This window comes from Hibiscus syriacus, unplaced genomic scaffold (genome assembly GCF_006381635.1).
Source record: "Hibiscus syriacus cultivar Baekdansim isolate YM2019G1 unplaced genomic scaffold, ASM638163v2 tig00111841_pilon, whole genome shotgun sequence".
In the NCBI taxonomy this organism is placed as follows: domain Eukaryota; kingdom Viridiplantae; phylum Streptophyta; class Magnoliopsida; order Malvales; family Malvaceae; genus Hibiscus; species Hibiscus syriacus.
Window position 1 is genome coordinate 17,909 of NW_024063196.1, and position 16,798 is coordinate 34,706.

At 35.1% G+C, this 16,798-nt stretch overlaps 2 protein-coding genes and 1 pseudogene across 3 annotated transcripts; 2 read left to right on the forward strand and 1 right to left on the reverse strand.

Moving 5' to 3' along the window:
• The first annotated feature begins 519 nt into the window (after nucleotides 1-519).
• On the forward strand, nucleotides 520-5,215 carry LOC120172027. Of its 2 annotated transcripts, none has more exons than XM_039179603.1 (5): nucleotides 520-1,121; nucleotides 1,198-1,976; nucleotides 4,084-4,485; nucleotides 4,561-4,811; nucleotides 4,933-5,215. In XM_039179603.1, exons 1-5 carry the CDS (start codon nucleotides 991-993, stop codon nucleotides 5,185-5,187), a joined length of 1,818 nt encoding a protein of 605 aa, XP_039035534.1. In that variant the 5' UTR covers nucleotides 520-990; the 3' UTR covers nucleotides 5,188-5,215. The 2 variants fall into 2 exon arrangements, with proteins under 2 accessions (XP_039035534.1, XP_039035535.1); XM_039179604.1 differs by having other exon boundaries at nucleotides 1,216-1,976.
• Nucleotides 5,216-6,465: 1,250 nt separating this feature from the next.
• Nucleotides 6,466-7,845, forward strand: LOC120171983 (60S ribosomal protein L34-like). Its single transcript, XM_039179572.1, has 4 exons — nucleotides 6,466-6,627; nucleotides 6,731-6,810; nucleotides 7,495-7,604; nucleotides 7,710-7,845. The coding sequence occupies exons 1-4, from the start codon at nucleotides 6,549-6,551 to the stop codon at nucleotides 7,801-7,803; spliced, it is 363 nt and encodes a 120-aa protein (XP_039035503.1). The 5' UTR covers nucleotides 6,466-6,548; the 3' UTR covers nucleotides 7,804-7,845.
• A 720-nt stretch (nucleotides 7,846-8,565) lies between these two features.
• Nucleotides 8,566-16,207, reverse strand: LOC120172034 (annotated as a pseudogene).
• Between the last annotated feature and the right edge of the window lie 591 nt (nucleotides 16,208-16,798).

Consider the following 16,798-nt stretch of genomic DNA (forward strand, 5'->3'; position numbering starts at 1 on the left):
CCTGTCAAAATTTATAACTTTACATTCCCTAAAAAAATTAATATAATTTTGTAAGTTTACAGCATATAATTTTTTGTTCATTCTTAACTGTCTTCCTAACCTAAACTCCCAAATTGAACCCTAAAAAAAGTTTCATTAAATGCAATTTTAATTAAATAATTAAAAAGGCGTAAACACTCAAGTTAACCCTACTTCCTATCGTCAAAGTCTTTTATTATTTCGTATAATATAATTATGGATTTAGTGTCTATATTTTTTAAATTTTAACAATAATTTAACTTTAAAAATAAAATTTATTTGTAAAATTTTATTATTAAGTTTTGTTTCATATGTTAATTTTATATTTAATTTTTAGTCAGTAGTTGATCATTTTAAGTTCTTAAAATCTACTCATTATCCATATAAATTTTTTGGATCCAAATTTAAAAATTATTAAAATATGATAACTAAAAATATATTAAATTAGAGTATATGAGCTAAATCCACAATTTATACTTAGTATAGGGACTAATGACTGAGCTTGACCATTTTTCTTTCTTCTTCCCCTCTCACAAGTTTTGCACACTAAATACAAAGGCAAAAACCGACCTTTCAACTAAATCAAGATCTTCTTCTTTCTCTAAACCTCTCATATAATAACGGTCCACAGAAGCCCAAGGTTTTAAGCAACCACAGATTAACCCCAAATGAGGAATTAACTCCTTAGTAGCTGATATGTTATTTTCATGGATTCTCATCACGTTAAATCTCACTTAATTAGGTTAGATTTCAATTTTGATTAAAAGAATCGTTTATTTCATCGTGCTTTTTGGGTTTCTTTTTTTTTTATAGGTGGAAAGTATACTTTGAATCAAAATCTTTCGATGTTAAAATCAGAGTTCCCTACTATGGACTTGCACTACTCTGTTTTCTTTTGCTTCAACGTGAAAAAAGGACAAGAACAGATTGATGGTTTATATCGATGTGTATACAAAAAGAAGTTTATGGTGAATGCCCATTTTTAATACGTTGAAGATGAGTTCTTTTAATGTATTTCTCTTTCAAATGATGTTCACTCTTTGTGGATTTTTCTCGGTCTTCATCTCTGCTCTGTTTGAATTCTTAAGCGAAGTTTTCTCCAGGTAAACCTGATTTTCACTGTGTTTTAAATAATGAAAATCATTTTTTGTTTTATTATTTGTTCTTTAATGATTTCAGGACTCAGAGATATACTAAGCTTTCTCAATTAACCAATCCAATTGAAGAGAAAACAGAGGAAGCTAAGCCTGATGCTATTGAATTGAAGGGTCAAGAAGAAGAAGAAGGAGAAGGAGAAATGTTTGAAGAAAAGCCCGAGTCACCAAAGTTTGTTTTCAAGTTTCAGTTTCAAACTCAGACATTTGAAGAATTGAGCAACAAGTTTAGAGATGATGAGAATGATTACGCTATTGGCCTGGAATCTGATCCTTCAATAAGCACAACAAACACGTATGAGTTCAATCCAGGGATTGATTTCAGCTTCGTAATGGAGAATCCAAAGGATTCCAGCTTTTGTGTCAATGATGGGTTGTTTCCGAAACAAGATCTCTCGGAACAAAACATGAAATCTGAAGCTGATATCGTTGAAGAAACGACAGAGAAGGAAGAACAAATAGAAGAAACTGTTGATTTTGATGATGAAGATTCCAAGCAGGAAGGTGAGATTGGGTCTGCAAACATGGAGGATTCAATTTCAAATGATTTAGAGAATTTGTGGGAACATCAGCATCTGATAGAACAGCTGAAAATGGAGCTGAAAAAGGTTAGAGCAACGGGTTTGCCTACGATAATGGAAGAATCAGAGTCTCCGAAAATAATGGATGATTTGAAGCCATGGAAGATTGATGAAAAGTTCCAACATGCTGATAGAATGAGTGAGCTTCACAAGTTTTACAAGAGTTACAGAGAAAGAATGAGGAGATTTGATATCTTGAATTACCAGAAGATGTATGCAATAGGTCAGTTTTCTCTCCTCTTTTCATTCAATTTTAGCATTTTCTGATTCGATGCTTATTTAGGGTTTACGTCCTAGTTCATATTGCTTTTTTTTTTTACTGAATTCTTTTACTGAGACCACTTAGATGAATTCTATTTTTTTAAGATATCCAAGACCATGAGTTTTGAATTGGTAAATCTCTATGAGGAATTTTTACTAAAGTCAGTTAAGAAAATTTTTAGTAAGGGCTGAGATTAAATTATAAATCTCTAAGAGGTAGTATAATTTTAAAATTCTAGAATCAAGATAACATTTTTATCAAACTGGGGGACCGAAGGATAATTGTACCACTTTAATTAAAAGTTTTACAACCCTAGGGTCTAAAAGAATAATTTCACCGAATCAGGGACAAGAAGTGCTGTCCCTAATAAATACTTATCTCTTAATTTTGTAATCCTTGATCTTATTAGAATCTTAAAACATTAATTTATGGTCGATGCCAACATCATTTTGATAATTTAAAATTATTCAGGAATGATAATTGTCCTCGACTCATCCCGAAACGAGATTAAAATAAACATTGAATAAAGTTTAAAATAAGATAGATTTAAAAACACGTGTAATGAAAAGTTGGGTCGAAGTGAATACAGAATATATAAAGAATAGGGTGAGATTGCAATTTGTGTTGGTTGAAAGTACCGTGTATGTCTTTGGTGCTGTCGAGCCAAACTAGTATGTTTGATGCTAGTTTCCACCATTTCATTAAAGAGCCGAGTTTATTATAGGAAAGCTATACCCAAGTCTCCATTTCTAACAAATTCACATTAATAAAACCAAATCTGCACCGGTTTTAATGCTCCACAAGAAAGGCTTCTTTAAAAGCTAGTCTTTTTGGTGTAAAGACACTTCAAAATTTAAAAGCCACATACAAGACAGCTTGGACAAAAAGGATGCGATCGGAGATCGTGTAGGACAAAAAGGTGACTTGAAGAGTTCCCGGACGATCCAATTGCAATTCAGTCCCCGCCATCATCAATCCCTTAAACGAGCCTCCTACAATCGAGATAACCACTCTACACCTACACAATGTCAATGTTTAGAATTGTGTCCTCCCCCATCGAGGGGCTAAACTCACGATATAATGCTTTCAAAATAAATAATTCACGATCTAATACACTCTCATATTATTTGTTGAAATAGGGTGAAATCCACATAAGCAAAATCACGCATAATGTCATCTCCAGAATATAATACCTGGATGTTGAGGATTTTCGACCGACTGTGCAATAAAATTATGAATATAGATCAATGTTAATAAAAGTATATTTCAAAAAAAAAAATAATACTAAATTAACAATAAACTCAACCCTATATCAGCTTATGTTGATTGTTGAGTAAAAAAGATGTGGAAGAAAAAGAATAAACAATTTAGATTATATTTCGACCCATAAATAAGCTAATTATTGGTCAAATGTTTGATATAAATAAATATTTTTTTTTTCAAAGTTATGAATGGCAAATCATTCGAGGGTTATGATTTACGTGTATGGTCTGTTTAATTTCTAATTTTTAAGGGTAAAGCACACAAATGATCCATTAAAAGTTATAAAATGATTATCTAATTATAAGGTGTTACTTTGTTGAGTCCCTCAACTATTAAAAGTTAAAAAATGGTCACTTGACTATTCATATGTTCCAAACTTGTCCTACTTTGTTAAAAAATTATCGGTCGTCTAGGGTAGACGTTAACATGCTAACTGGGATATGATAGTCGTTTGAGATTATGATATCATATTTTTTTCATAACCCAGTCAACAGGTTAACATTCAGCTCAGATTGTCGTCATTTTTTAACGGAAAAGGACGAGTTTGTAACATATGAATAGTCGAGTGACTATTTTGTAACTTTTAATAGTCGGTTGACTATTTTGTAAATTTTAATAGTTAAAGGAATCAATAAAGTAACATCTTATAATCGGGATCATTTTATAACTTTTAATAAATAGGGGATTCAACAAAGCAACATTTTATAGTGAGAGGACCATTTATGTACTTTAACCTTTGTTATTATTAAATTGTAATTGGAGTTTCATGTACAAGTAAGCTAATTTTCCGTCACAATTCATGTAGGCTTTCTCCAGTCGAAGGATCCACTTGAATCGATTTCACCCCACAAATCATCCTCTTCTCTTCTGCACCAAAACCTGAGGCTCCGAGGGCGAAAAAAGTCTGATTTTGACCCCACGGCCAAGTTCATCAATGAGCTCAACGGTGATCTAGAGATGGTCTACGTAGGACAGCTTTGCCTTTCCTGGGAAATACTTCATTGGCAATACGAGAAAGCCATTGAAATATGGGAAACCGATCGTTATGGCCTACGCACATTCAATGAAGTCGCTTCTGAGTTTCAACAGTTTCAAGTTTTGATGCAAAGATTCATCGAAAACGAATCCTTTGAAGGCCCCAGGGTGCAAAACTACGTAAAGAACCGATGCGTCCTACGCAATCTCCTTCAAGTTCCGGTTATTCGAGGTATGAACTCTCTCCGTCCTAGATATTCATCGTAACGGTAATTTAAATCCCTTTGAGCTGAGTTCTCTATTGCAGAGGATAGTATGAAGGATAAAAGGAAAGGTAGAAGAAAAGGAAGGGACGATTACGATGATGATAATGATGCCATTAGGAGTGACATGCTAGTCGAGATCATGGAAGAATCGATACGAATATTCTGGCGGTTCGTTCGATCCGATAAAGATGCAAATGTTGTGATCAAGAATTCCAGGAAAGGGACTCAAGTAGAACCTTTCGAACCAGCCGACGTTGAACTTCTAGCAGAGGTTCAAACCAGCCTGCAAAAGGTAATTAGTCCTGTAACTAAAAAGATGGAGGTGGTGCTTATTTTAGTTTGATCCATACATTTCGAGTTTGTGATTCGAATACCGTCGCGAGTAATCCTTCGTTTTCGTGTCGGAAGTGCAGAAGGATAGGAAGCTTAAAGACATTGTAAGGAGTGGGAATTGCATACTGAGGAAATTGAGGAAGAATCAAGAGGCGAACTCGGATAATGTTCTTCATTTCTTCTGTCAAGTGGATTTGAAATTAGTGGCAAGAGTTTTGAACATGTCAAAAGTGACAAAAGACCAACTCTTTTGGTGCCACAACAAATTGAGCAACATTAGTTTTGTTCATAGGAAGATTAATGTAGAACCATCTTTTTTGCTCTTCCCCTGTTGACATAAGTCATCCAACAATATATACTCCATACTTGTCTGATCCCTAAGTCTCCTCTAATTATTAATATCAATATTGTTTCAATCAAATTCTTCCACTCATCAATTTAGAATTGAATGTTAACTTAAATTTGAATATTTAAAACACACAGATCAAATTATGTATGTTATGCAACTATAGCGCGAATTTAATGTGTTAATAAAAATTATATCATATCAAATCACACATTCTATTTTCTACATATTATATCTAAATTGTTAATACAATTAGGGCAGTAAATGAGTCAGGTTGAAGTAGTGTTGGGCTCGACTCGAAAACTTACGCGTCTAAAATTGTCAAGCTCAACTCAAATTCGAAAAAAAATTGAAGCTCGACTCGAATCAAAAGCTCACGAGCTTAAAATTTTCAAGCTCGACTCAAAATCAAAAATTGAAACTTAACTCGAGCTCAAAAATTATAAACTCAAAATATTATCAAACTTAGTTCGATTGAACCTCAAACTTGAATTTAAACATGAACCTTAAGTACATGAAAGCCTTATATATTATATATTTTTTAACAGAACAACATATAAATATTAATATTACTAATAATTTAATTTAAAAAACCTAAAATTTTAGTATATTATTTTTTTGAGTTTCTCGCTAGCTTTTCGAGTCATGTATCAAATAGAGACGGATGCACTTGATTACCTAAGGGTCAAGTGCATACCCATTATTTTGGATAAATTATTAAATATAGTTTAATATATTGAGGGAAGGAGAAGAAAATAAGAAATTTTGTATACCCATTTTGTTGGAAAAAAGAATTTAAAAATTTTTGAACCCTTATTTTTAAATTTGTGGATACACCACTGATATCAAGTAATTTGCTTCGACTCGTTCAGAATTCGCGTCGAGTTCAAGCTCTAATCGAGCTCATTCGATTTGAGAGTTATATGAACTTTAACTGAGTAAATCTCGAGTACCTTGCGATATTTCACGTGATTAATTTCCTTATTAAACCCAAGCTTATATTTTAGCATAAACATATTACTAGATTGAGAATAGGACACAATTGAAAGGGTATTAAAAATTTGAGGACTCAATTAAAATATATTAAAATTTAACGACCAATTTAGAATATAAGTATAATTAACTAAAAAAATCGCTTATTTTATCTTTAAAAAGAAATTCGCACGTGCACTATAAATTCAACCGTAGATCAAAGAAGACCAAATTATAGCCGTAGGATCTAGGGCTTACATACAAAAGAATTCCTATTTATATATTCTCTTTCTCCAAATCTCAGCCGCTTAGGCCTTATCGTCTGTCTCTGGCATTTCTTTCTAAAACCAGAGGTGAGAAAATAAGACCCTAAGAGAAATGGTTCAAAGGCTCACTTATCGTACTCGCCATAGCTATGCTACCAAATCAAATCAACACCGTGTCGTTAAGACCCCCGGTAAGTCTTGAAGTTCCAAAAATGATGCCGCTTCGGCTGCTCTGTTGTCGTTTTTTTTCTTCAAGTTTTTGCATGAAATAATGATGGTTTTTTGTTTTTGAAGGTGGGAAATTGGTTTATCAGACTACTAAGAAGAGAGCAAGTGGGCCTAAGTGTCCTGTTACTGGAAAGCGAATTCAGGGTGTAAGTTCTTTCGCTTTTTTTTTTAATTTAAGTTGGATTTTTTAGTTCGAAATTTCATTTTTTATTGTTAGGTTAATCAAGTAAGTGTGAAATGTAGATACCTTTTTGTTTATTTGGTTGCTAAAAATGATGATACTGTTATGTTCATTTTTCATGTTTGCTCTTGGAACTTTCTGTTTCGAGTTAAACATTTATTAATGATACTGTTGAGCTTAGTTCTCTTTTTATACTTTTATGTTCTAAGCTTTATAGAATGTGAAATACTAGTCATAAATGGGATTTCTACTTTCTTTTGAGCTTAGTGTTGAAGTTATAGCTTACTATGTTTTAACGGTTTGAATTCCAGAAATACTGGTGTGTTCGTAAAAAATAGGAAATGGTGCTAAATGTTGATCATTGTAGTCATTTTTATTTGTTCATGGTGGAATGCTTTATTGCATATCAATTTGAAGCAGTTTACGAACTGTGGTGCTTGATTTTATTATACTTGTTGTATTTCTTGTAGAAATGTAAAGCCTTTTTTCAGTATAGGAAGTTTGGGTTTATTTTTTTTAACGCTATGCCATATTTATTTTACATTTTGAGTGGTTATTTAATGATTCTCCATGAATATGTGGTTGATTGAACTCAAGCAGCAAAGTTTTGAGCTTGTTCTCATGGCTTTCTTATACAACTTTTATGCAGATTCCTCACTTGAGGCCTGCTGAATACAAGCGATCGCGATTGCCTAGGAACCGAAGGACTGTGAATCGTGCCTATGGTGGTGTTTTGTCAGGCAGCGCTGTTAGAGAAAGGTACAACTATGTGCATTATTTACCAACTATTAAATGGTTATTGATTGTTTGTTTGAGGCAATTGATGATATTCTTATTTATATCTTCCTGTTTTTATTATCCAAGGATAATCCGGGCCTTCTTGGTTGAAGAACAAAAGATTGTGAAGAAGGTACTCAAAATCCAGAAGGCAAAGGAAAAGCAATCCTCAAAGAGCTAGAAATTTTATTGCTGATGAAAGCCGAATTGTGTTTGGTTTGTTGGATTTTGCCTGTTAGAAATTCTTTTTTGTTATCATGGTGATTGATGAAACTGTGGAATCGAGTTTTGATTTATTTCCTACTAGTTAGTTTCATACTGATCGGTTTGCTGCTTGTTCACTTGACGATGTATCGATTGTGAAGTTATCGTTTAATGATGGTGTTATTTTGTTGACGTGGTTTCTTTTATTAGGCACTAATCTTGCTTTTGTTTCATCCTTGAACCCTGATGTGTTAACCTCTGCTTTTGAATCTCTAAACCCCAAACCCTAAATAAGAATTGGTTAGAGTTTTAGGTGTTTCAAGTCAACTTTAGCAAAAAGAATCTTCAGTTGGGTTTGCATGCTATATTTGGTTTTATTGTTTAAGGATTTGGTCTCCGGTTCCTGGTTGACAGAAATGTAATATGGTTGTAACCGTAGCCTGCTCATGTGTGGCTAGCTTTCCCTTACAAAGCTGCAACAAGATAGTTTTCATGATCTCTAGTCACAGTTCTGGAACTTAGAAGTTATGTTTCGAGTTTCGACCATTGTAGACCGTTGCTCGGCTCGTGAAGGTTTGAATTGGTCTTTATGTTTGATGGTATGGAAACAACACATTTGTTTAAGCCCTACTCCATCCTAAATGTGAACCTTAAATCTATTTTTCAGATATAATATCTTTATACAAACAATACATATAACAAGGAATATGTCAAAACTGTACAACAATGCTGGAAATAGTTATGCTGTTGATTCAAGTGTAGCGTTATCAGTTGAACAAGTGGTGGACGTTTCACTAAGACATTGCGGTGAATCCAATGGATCCGTCACATTTGGAGGCAAACTAAAAGGAAAGCACATCGGTAAATGGTTATAATCCAGGATTGAATCTGAGTTCTTTGTCGTTCCTTGCTCGCTTTCCACTACACCTCCATTACCTTGCATATCTAGGGGCAAGCCGATCGAGAAGCCACTGTATTCCTGTTGTTTCCCTCTGAAATCAGTACTCATTGAGTCCTTGCTAACATTGGCAATTATCGGCGGACTCGACAGTAGGGAAGAGGCATCAATAATGCCCTCGGTGGATGATCCAGACATGTCAAGCTGAGAAAACATCAAGTTGTTATGAAGTTCTCCGTTGGAGACATGAAATGCAGATGGCCTGTAAACTGTCTGATGAAATGGTTTATACGTGGGAATATGTAGAGCCGAAAAACCAGCAGTGTAGCCTTGTTGCAGTTCACCGTTGTTGCCTAACGGCTTGGTGGTTCTGATTTCAGTCGTGCAAGAAATGTTTTCCGAACCGACCATGGTGAAGTATATCAGATGGTACAATCTCTGGCAATGAGGATATCCAAGGGTGGGAAAGAGCTCTTTGAGCCATGGCTAGGGGTGCACAAAAAATCCGAATATCCGATTTTGCGAAAAAAATATCCGAAACCGGATTTGGGAAAAACCGGTTTTTTTTAACCGGATCGGATTTTTTTAAACAGGTTATTTTAACCGGTTTGGAGAAAAAACCTAGACCGGTTTTTTTACCGGATAAAAAACCGGTTTGAAAAAAACCGGTTAAAAAACCGGTTTTTATCCGGAAAAAAAAACCGGTCTGGGTTTAAAAAACTAGCCGTTGGGGGGATTTTGTGTCCGTTTTTGACCGTTTTTTTCTTTAAAAACTACCATTTTACCACCCTAAACATGTATAAATAGGTTGGGGATGTATTTGGTTGATTACAAATTTCTCAAATCTTATTACACAACACTTAAACATCTCTCAAATCTTATTTTTGTAATTTTTTGTTCATCATGAGTAACACGACTGAATCTTCCGTCGGGGGAAACCTTGAAGTCGTGAGAGTGATCGAACACACTCGAAACAAAGACATTTGGGATCACTACGATTTATGTGAGATGTCAAATGGCTCGAGGAGGGCGCGTTGTAAACTTTGTCTAAAGTTTCTTGCATCGGAAGGAAACACAACGTTGAAGAACCATTTGACAAAATCATGCAAGACACTTCGCTCAAGATCGGATCCTAGTCAATCGAATCTTACACCGCAAGGTGGTGTTTTTGTTTACGACAACGAAAAATTACGAGAAGCGTTTACAAAGTTCGTGATTACAAAAGCATTGCTGTTCGACCACTTTGATGATGAAGATTTCACGACAACAATTCAACAACTAATGCAACCACGTTATACTCAAGTAAGTCGTACTACCCTTAGAAGAGATGCTATAAAAATGTGGCGTACGACGAGGGAAAAAATGATTTTAGGATTCCAATAACACCGTTATGGTGTGTCGCTTACATGTGACGTTTGGAGTTCCCCTCATAATACCGAAAATTCTTTTTTAGCCGTTACGTCACATTGGTTAGATCAAGATAATTGACAAATGATGAAAAGAACAATCGCGTTTGAATTATTCGGTGAGCCGCATACCGGTGCTAATTTATTTACACTTTTAAAAAGGGTAATTTGTCTTTATAAATTAGAAAATAAAGTTTTTTCTATATCCTTTGATAATGCATCGAATAATACAAACGCGGTTCCAGGATTGAAAATATTACTTTCACCGATTTTAGACGGTGCGTTTTTTCATACCCGTTGCGTTGCACACATAATTAATTTATCCGTGCAAGCCGGTTTGGAGGTTATTGAGCCGATTAGATTAGAATTTAAAACAATGATAAAATCGGTTCTTTGTAACAACAACAAAAGACTAAATGATTATAAACGATTTTGTAAGTCCGTTAATAAAAAAGCTTTGGGTCCTAATTTGGATTGTCCAACTCGTTGGAACTCAACTTGGATGATGATGCATACTGCCTTAAGGCAAAGGGAAACATTGCAAACATTTCACGATCGGCTTTTCGAGAGGGGTCATGTCCCAAACATTTATCCGGATTCGAGTTGGGAAACTATAGCCAAAATAACCGATTTGCTTGAAGTTTTTAAAAATGCAACAACTTTTTTATCCGGTGTTTATTACCCTACTAGCCCGTTGGTTCTTAATCAAATATTTTTGTTGGCTACCCGACTAAATGACTTTGAATTTGAAACCGAAGTTTTTCAAGAAATTGGCTTTGCAATGAAGGAAAAACTTTTAAAATATTTTAAGGAGATTCCCCCTATTTTTACTTGTGCCGCTGCTTTAAACCCAACGTTAAATGTTGGTGGGGTTGAAACACTAATTGAACAAATTGCGTTTGCTTTTAATCTAACCGATGATGAACCCAACTTTGTCCAAAACCAAATAAATTATTTTAACAAATGTTTTCGAGACATGTTTGCAATTTATTTAACTAAATACGGATCAAGTAGTGTAATACACGATCAAATGAGAATGAATGCGGAATCATCTAGTAGCGTCCAAGTAACATAAATTTGAATCTTTTTAACACTCTTGTAAATTCCCAATCCAAACGATCACGTACTACCACCCCAAGTAGCGAGTTGGGAAATTACATGTCATGCGTTTTTCTATCAAAAATGACATTTGAAGAGTTTGAAAGTTTGGATATTTTGGCTTGGTGGAAAGAAAAGGAAGCACAATTTCCGATTCTAGCTGCCATGGCCCGTGATTTACTAACCGTCCAAGCTTCTACGGTAGCTTCGGAATCCGCTTTTTCTGTTAGTGGCAGGGTTATATCACAACGGAGATCAAGACTAAGTCCCGAGTCGGTGGAAGTATGCATTTGTTTAAAGGATTATTTGGATGGAGCGGCTCGTAAGCAACATATCACCACCCTAGAAGATGCAATTGATGCCGATTTGGAAGCAAACTTACACATTGAAGAAGTCGAACTTGAAATATCCCCTCCAAACGAAGAAGGCGAAGATGATGAAGAAGAGATGTCAATGTAGTTTATTTTATAACTTTATTTCAATTATCGTAAACTTTGTTTCAATTAGCGAACTTGAAGTTTTTAAGTATTTGAATTTATCGAACTTGGAAGTTTTTAAGTATTTGAATTTATCAAACTTGGAAGTATTTAAGTATTTCAATTATGTTGAGTTAATTAAGTATTTCAATTAAGTATTTGAATTTATCGAACTTTAGGTTTGATGCTTTCTCTTTGATTCTCTCTTGATTCTAGTTGCTTGATGTTTCTTGTCTTTGATCAATGGCTTCTAAGCTTGCTTAAATACACCTTGAATCACTTCTGAACGTTAGTGATAATTAATGAAGATAATATAGCGGTTTAAGTGTGAAAACATTTAATAAAAATGCTTGGAGCGTGGGGGAATCGGTACCCTCTCATAGGGAATCGGTTTCCTCTCATAGGGAATCGGTTCCCTAAGTGTAAAATTCAAATATTTTGACCGTTGAATAGGGGGAATCGGTACCCCTATGGGGGAATCGGTTCCCTCCGAGCATTCTGGAAATCTCGGAGCCAAACCATTCAGTGAGGAATCGGTACCCCTTGGGGGGGAATCGGTTCCCTATGAGCAATCTGGAATATTAAAATCGGTTTTTTTATAACCGGTTTTTTTAAAAAAATCGGTTTTTTTAAAACCGAAACCGGTTACACCGGTTAGGATATCCGGCCCTCCAAACCGGTTAGAAACCGAACCGGTTATTTTATAAACCGGTTTTTTTTCTATGGGAAAAAACCGGATCGGATAAAAACCAATCCGGATCGAATTGAAATCCGACAAATGTGGGGGGATTTTGTGACCGTTTTTTGACCGTTTTTTCTTTAAATAATTACCATTTTACCACCCTAAACATGTATAAATAGGTTGGGGATGTATTTGGTTGATTACAAATTTCTCAAATCTTATTACACAACACTTAAACATCTCTCAAATCTTATTTTTGTAATTTTTTGTTCATCATGAGTAACACGGCTGAATCTTCCGTCGGGGGAAACCTTGAAGTCGTGAGAGTGATCGAACACACTCGAAACAAAGACACTTAGGATTACTACGATTTATGTGAGATGTCAAATGGCTCGAGGAGGGCGCGTTGTAAACTTTGTCTAAAGTTTCTTGCATCGGAAGGAAACACAACGTTGAAGAACCATTTGACAAAATCATGCAAGGCACTTCGCTCAAGATCGGATCCTAGTCAATCGAATCTTACACCGCAAGGTGGTGTTTTTGTTTACGACAACGAAAAATTACGAGAAGCGTTTACAAAGTTCGTGATTACAAAAGCATTGCCGTTCGACCACTTTGATGATGAAGATTTCACGACAACAATTCAACAACTAATGCAACCACGTTATACTCAAGTAAGTCGTACTACCCTTAGAAGAGATGCTATAAAAATGTGGCGTACGGCGAGGGAAAAATGATTTTAGGATTCCAAGAACACCGTTATGGTGTGTCGCTTACATGTGACGTTTGGAGTTCCCCTCATAATACCGGAAATTCTTTTTTAGCCGTTACGTCACATTGGTTAGATCAAGATAATTGGCAAATGATGAAAAGAACAATCGCGTTTGAATTATTCGGTGAGCCGCATACCGGTGCTAATTTATTTACACTTTTAAAAAGAGTAATTTGTCTTTATAAATTAGAAAATAAAGTTTTTTCTATATCCTTTGATAATGCATCGAATAATACAAACGCGGTTCCAAGATTGAAAATATTACTTTCACCGATTTTAGACGGTGCGTTTTTTCATACCCTTTGCGTTGCACACATAATTAATTTATCCATGCAAGCCGGTTTGGAGGTTATTGAGCCGATTAGATTAGAATTTAAAACAATGATAAAATCGGTTCTTTGTAACAACAACAAAAGACTAAATGATTATAAACGATTTTGTAAGTCCGTTAATAAAAAAGCTTTGGGTCCTAATTTGGATTGTCCAACTCGTTGGAACTCAACTTGGATGATGATGCATACTGCCTTAAGGCAAAGGGAAACATTGCAAACATTTCACGATCGGCTTTTCGAGAGGGGTCATGTCCCAAACATTTATCTGGATTCGAGTTGGGAAACTATAGCCAAAATAACCGATTTGCTTGAGGTTTTTAAAAATGCAACAACTTTTTTATCCGGTGTTTATTACCCTACTAGCCCGTTGGTTCTTAATCAAATATTTTATTGGCTACCCGACTAAATGACTTTGAATTTGAAACCGAAGTTTTTCAAGAAATTGGCTTTGCAATGAAGGAAAAACTTTTAAAATATTTTAAGGAGATTCCCCCCATTTTTACTTGTGCCGCCGCTTTAAACCCAACGTTAAATGTTGGTGGGGTTGAAACACTAATTGAACAAATTGTGTTTGCTTTTAATCTAACCGATGATGAACCCAACTTTGTCCAAAACCAAATAAATTATTTTAACAAATGTTTTCGAGACATGTTTGCAATTTATTTAACTAAATACGGATCAAGTAGTGTAATACACGATCAAATGAGAATGAATGTGGAATCATCTAGTAGACGTCCAAGTAACATAAATTTGAATCTTTTTAACACTCTTGTAAATTCCCAATCCAAACGATCACGTACTATCACCCCAAGTAGCGAGTTGGGAAATTACATGTCATGCGATTTTCTATCAAAAATGACATTTGAAGAGTTTGAAAGTTTGGATATTTTGGCTTGGTAGAAAGAAAAGGAAGCACAATTTCCGATTCTAGCCGCCATGGCCCGTGATTTACTAACCGTCCAAGCTTCTACGGTAGCTTCAGAATCCGCTTTTTCTGTTAGTGGCAGGGTTATATCGCAACGGAGATCAAGACTAAGTCCCGAGTCGGTGGAAGTATGCATTTGTTTAAAGGATTATTTGGATGGAGCGGCTCGTAAGCAACATATCACCACCCTAGAAGATGCAATTGATGCCGATTTGGAAGCAAACTTACACATTGAAGAAGTCGAACTTGGAATATCCCCTCCAAACGAAGAAGGCGAAGATGATGAAGAAGAGATGGCAATGTAGTTTATTTTATAACTTTATTTCAATTATCGTAAACTTGTTTCAATTATCGAACTTGAAGTTTTTAAGTATTTGAATTTATCGAACTTGGAAGTTTTTAAGTATTTGAATTTATCAAACTTGGAAGTATTTAAGTATTTCAATTATGTTGAGTTAATTAAGTATTTCAATTAAGTATTTGAATTTATCGAACTTGAGGTTTGATGCTTTCTCTTTGATTCTCTCTTGATTCTAGTTGCTTGATGTTTTTTTTCTTTGATCAATGGCTTCTAAGCTTGCTTAAATACACCTTGAATCACTTCTGAACGTTAGTGATAATTAATGAAGATAATATAGCGGTTTAAGTGTGAAAACATTTAATAAAAATGCTTGGAGCGTGGGGGAATCGGTACCCTCTCATAGGGATTCGGTTTCCTCTCATCGGGAATCGGTTCCCTAAGTGTAAAATTCAAATATTTCGACCGTTGAATAGGGGGAATCGGTACCCCCTATGGGGGAATCGGTTCCCTCCGAGCATTCTGGAAATCTCGGAGCCAAACCATTCAGTGAAGAATCGGTACCCCCTTGGGGGGAATCGGTTCCCTATGAGCAATTTGGAATATTAAAATCGGTTTTTTTATAACCGGTTTTTTAAAAAAACCAGTTTTTTTAAAACCGAAACCGGTTACACCGGTTAGGATATCCGGCCCTCCAAACCGGTTAGAAACCGAACCTGTTATTTTATAAACCGGTTTTTTTTCTATGGGAAAAAACCGGATCGGATAAAAACCGATCCGGATCGGATTGAAATCCGACAAATGTGCACATCTAGCCATGGCGCTGGTCTTTCTGAATATCCTACAAATGGCCCATGCATCCTGTTGGGAACAAGTCAAATAATTTTTTCAAATACTTCATAATCAAACGACATAGCAAAAAATATGATTCAAGGATCATTACATTTGCAGGAAAGGTTTTGTCCAAGAGCTTCTTCGGCGACGTTGAGTCCAATATCGACGGAAGCCGAAATTCGTGCATCATCCAATCGGTTTTCATCCCTTTGGCAGCTCTGCCTCTGTAGAACACAAGGGACTTCTTCAAGCCAATACATCTTGTGCCATCAGACGAGTATATAGGCCTATCTGTTCCGGTTGCCTTCCAAAACCCAGCTCCGGTGACTGTTAGGCCTTGAACTATTCCGGTATTTTCGGTCCCTCGGACAGTAGAAATACCACCCTTTCTCCCCTGATGCAGCCAGCTCTGCTCATACAAAAATAGGGCCAAAAGTAAGAAAATTTTCTAGGGAGCCAAACAGAAAAAGAAAAGAGACTTGGAAGGTCCCAGGGTTCATATTTATAAATGTCGACTTGTTTAATGAGCTCAATGGGCAATGGTTTCTGCTGAATCTTCTTCTTTAGGTAAAATCCAACGAGCTCTTCATCTGTTGGGTGGAATCGAAAACCAGGCAGCATCGCATCATCAACTTTATCAACATCATCCATGTTCATCATATAGAAAGAGAGTTTGTATGAAAACTTGGGGACTCAAATCAAAATTGTTTTCATGGAGCTTCAACTCTTGTTTTTATCATGAAAAACCAGGCAAAATGACAAATCACCCTTCCAATATCATCCTTTTTAATATGTTTACTTGAATTGATCTTTGATTGAATAGTTTTTTTTTGTTAATTTTACACATGGATGGACCAATTACCAGCACAATAAGTTCAGATTTCTATTCAAATCCTTTAAACCTTCTTTTTTTATAATTTTGATGCCAAATTTTAAAATAATTATTCTTTAACTCATCATTATTTATTTATGTTAATCAAATCTTTAATGTACTGATAAAAGATTATTTATTCACAATTAATATTAAATCTCGAATTAAATTTTGTATAATTATTTTCCCTTTTTTAATGGAATTAATTAATTTATTAATATTTCCCCTTGGATAAAGAAGAGGGGCAGATTCATGACTATGTAATTACTACATGATTAAATATTCAACAAGTAAATGTCACAATTGATGTGAAGTTTTGGGATTCCAAATTCCATTATAGTGTTGTTAAGAGCGGAAGCAAAAAGGAGGAGACAACACTA

What these genes read in the sequence shown, in the direction of transcription:
- LOC120172027 (XM_039179603.1), top strand. Translation starts at nt 991, where the DNA reads ATGCCCATTTTTAATACGTTGAAGATGAGTTCTTTTAATGTATTTCTC. An exon ending in CCAGAAGATGTATGCAATAG is followed by an intron (nt 1,977 to 4,083) that starts GTCAGTTTTCTC and finishes CAATTCATGTAG; the next exon opens with GCTTTCTCCAGTCGAAGGAT. An exon ending in TTCAAACCAGCCTGCAAAAG is followed by an intron (nt 4,812 to 4,932) that starts GTAATTAGTCCT and finishes TCGGAAGTGCAG; the next exon opens with AAGGATAGGAAGCTTAAAGA.
- LOC120171983 (XM_039179572.1), top strand. Translation starts at nt 6,549, where the DNA reads ATGGTTCAAAGGCTCACTTATCGTACTCGCCATAGCTATGCTACCAAA. An exon ending in CTGGAAAGCGAATTCAGGGT is followed by an intron (nt 6,811 to 7,494) that starts GTAAGTTCTTTC and finishes ACTTTTATGCAG; the next exon opens with ATTCCTCACTTGAGGCCTGC. An exon ending in GGCAGCGCTGTTAGAGAAAG is followed by an intron (nt 7,605 to 7,709) that starts GTACAACTATGT and finishes TTATTATCCAAG; the next exon opens with GATAATCCGGGCCTTCTTGG.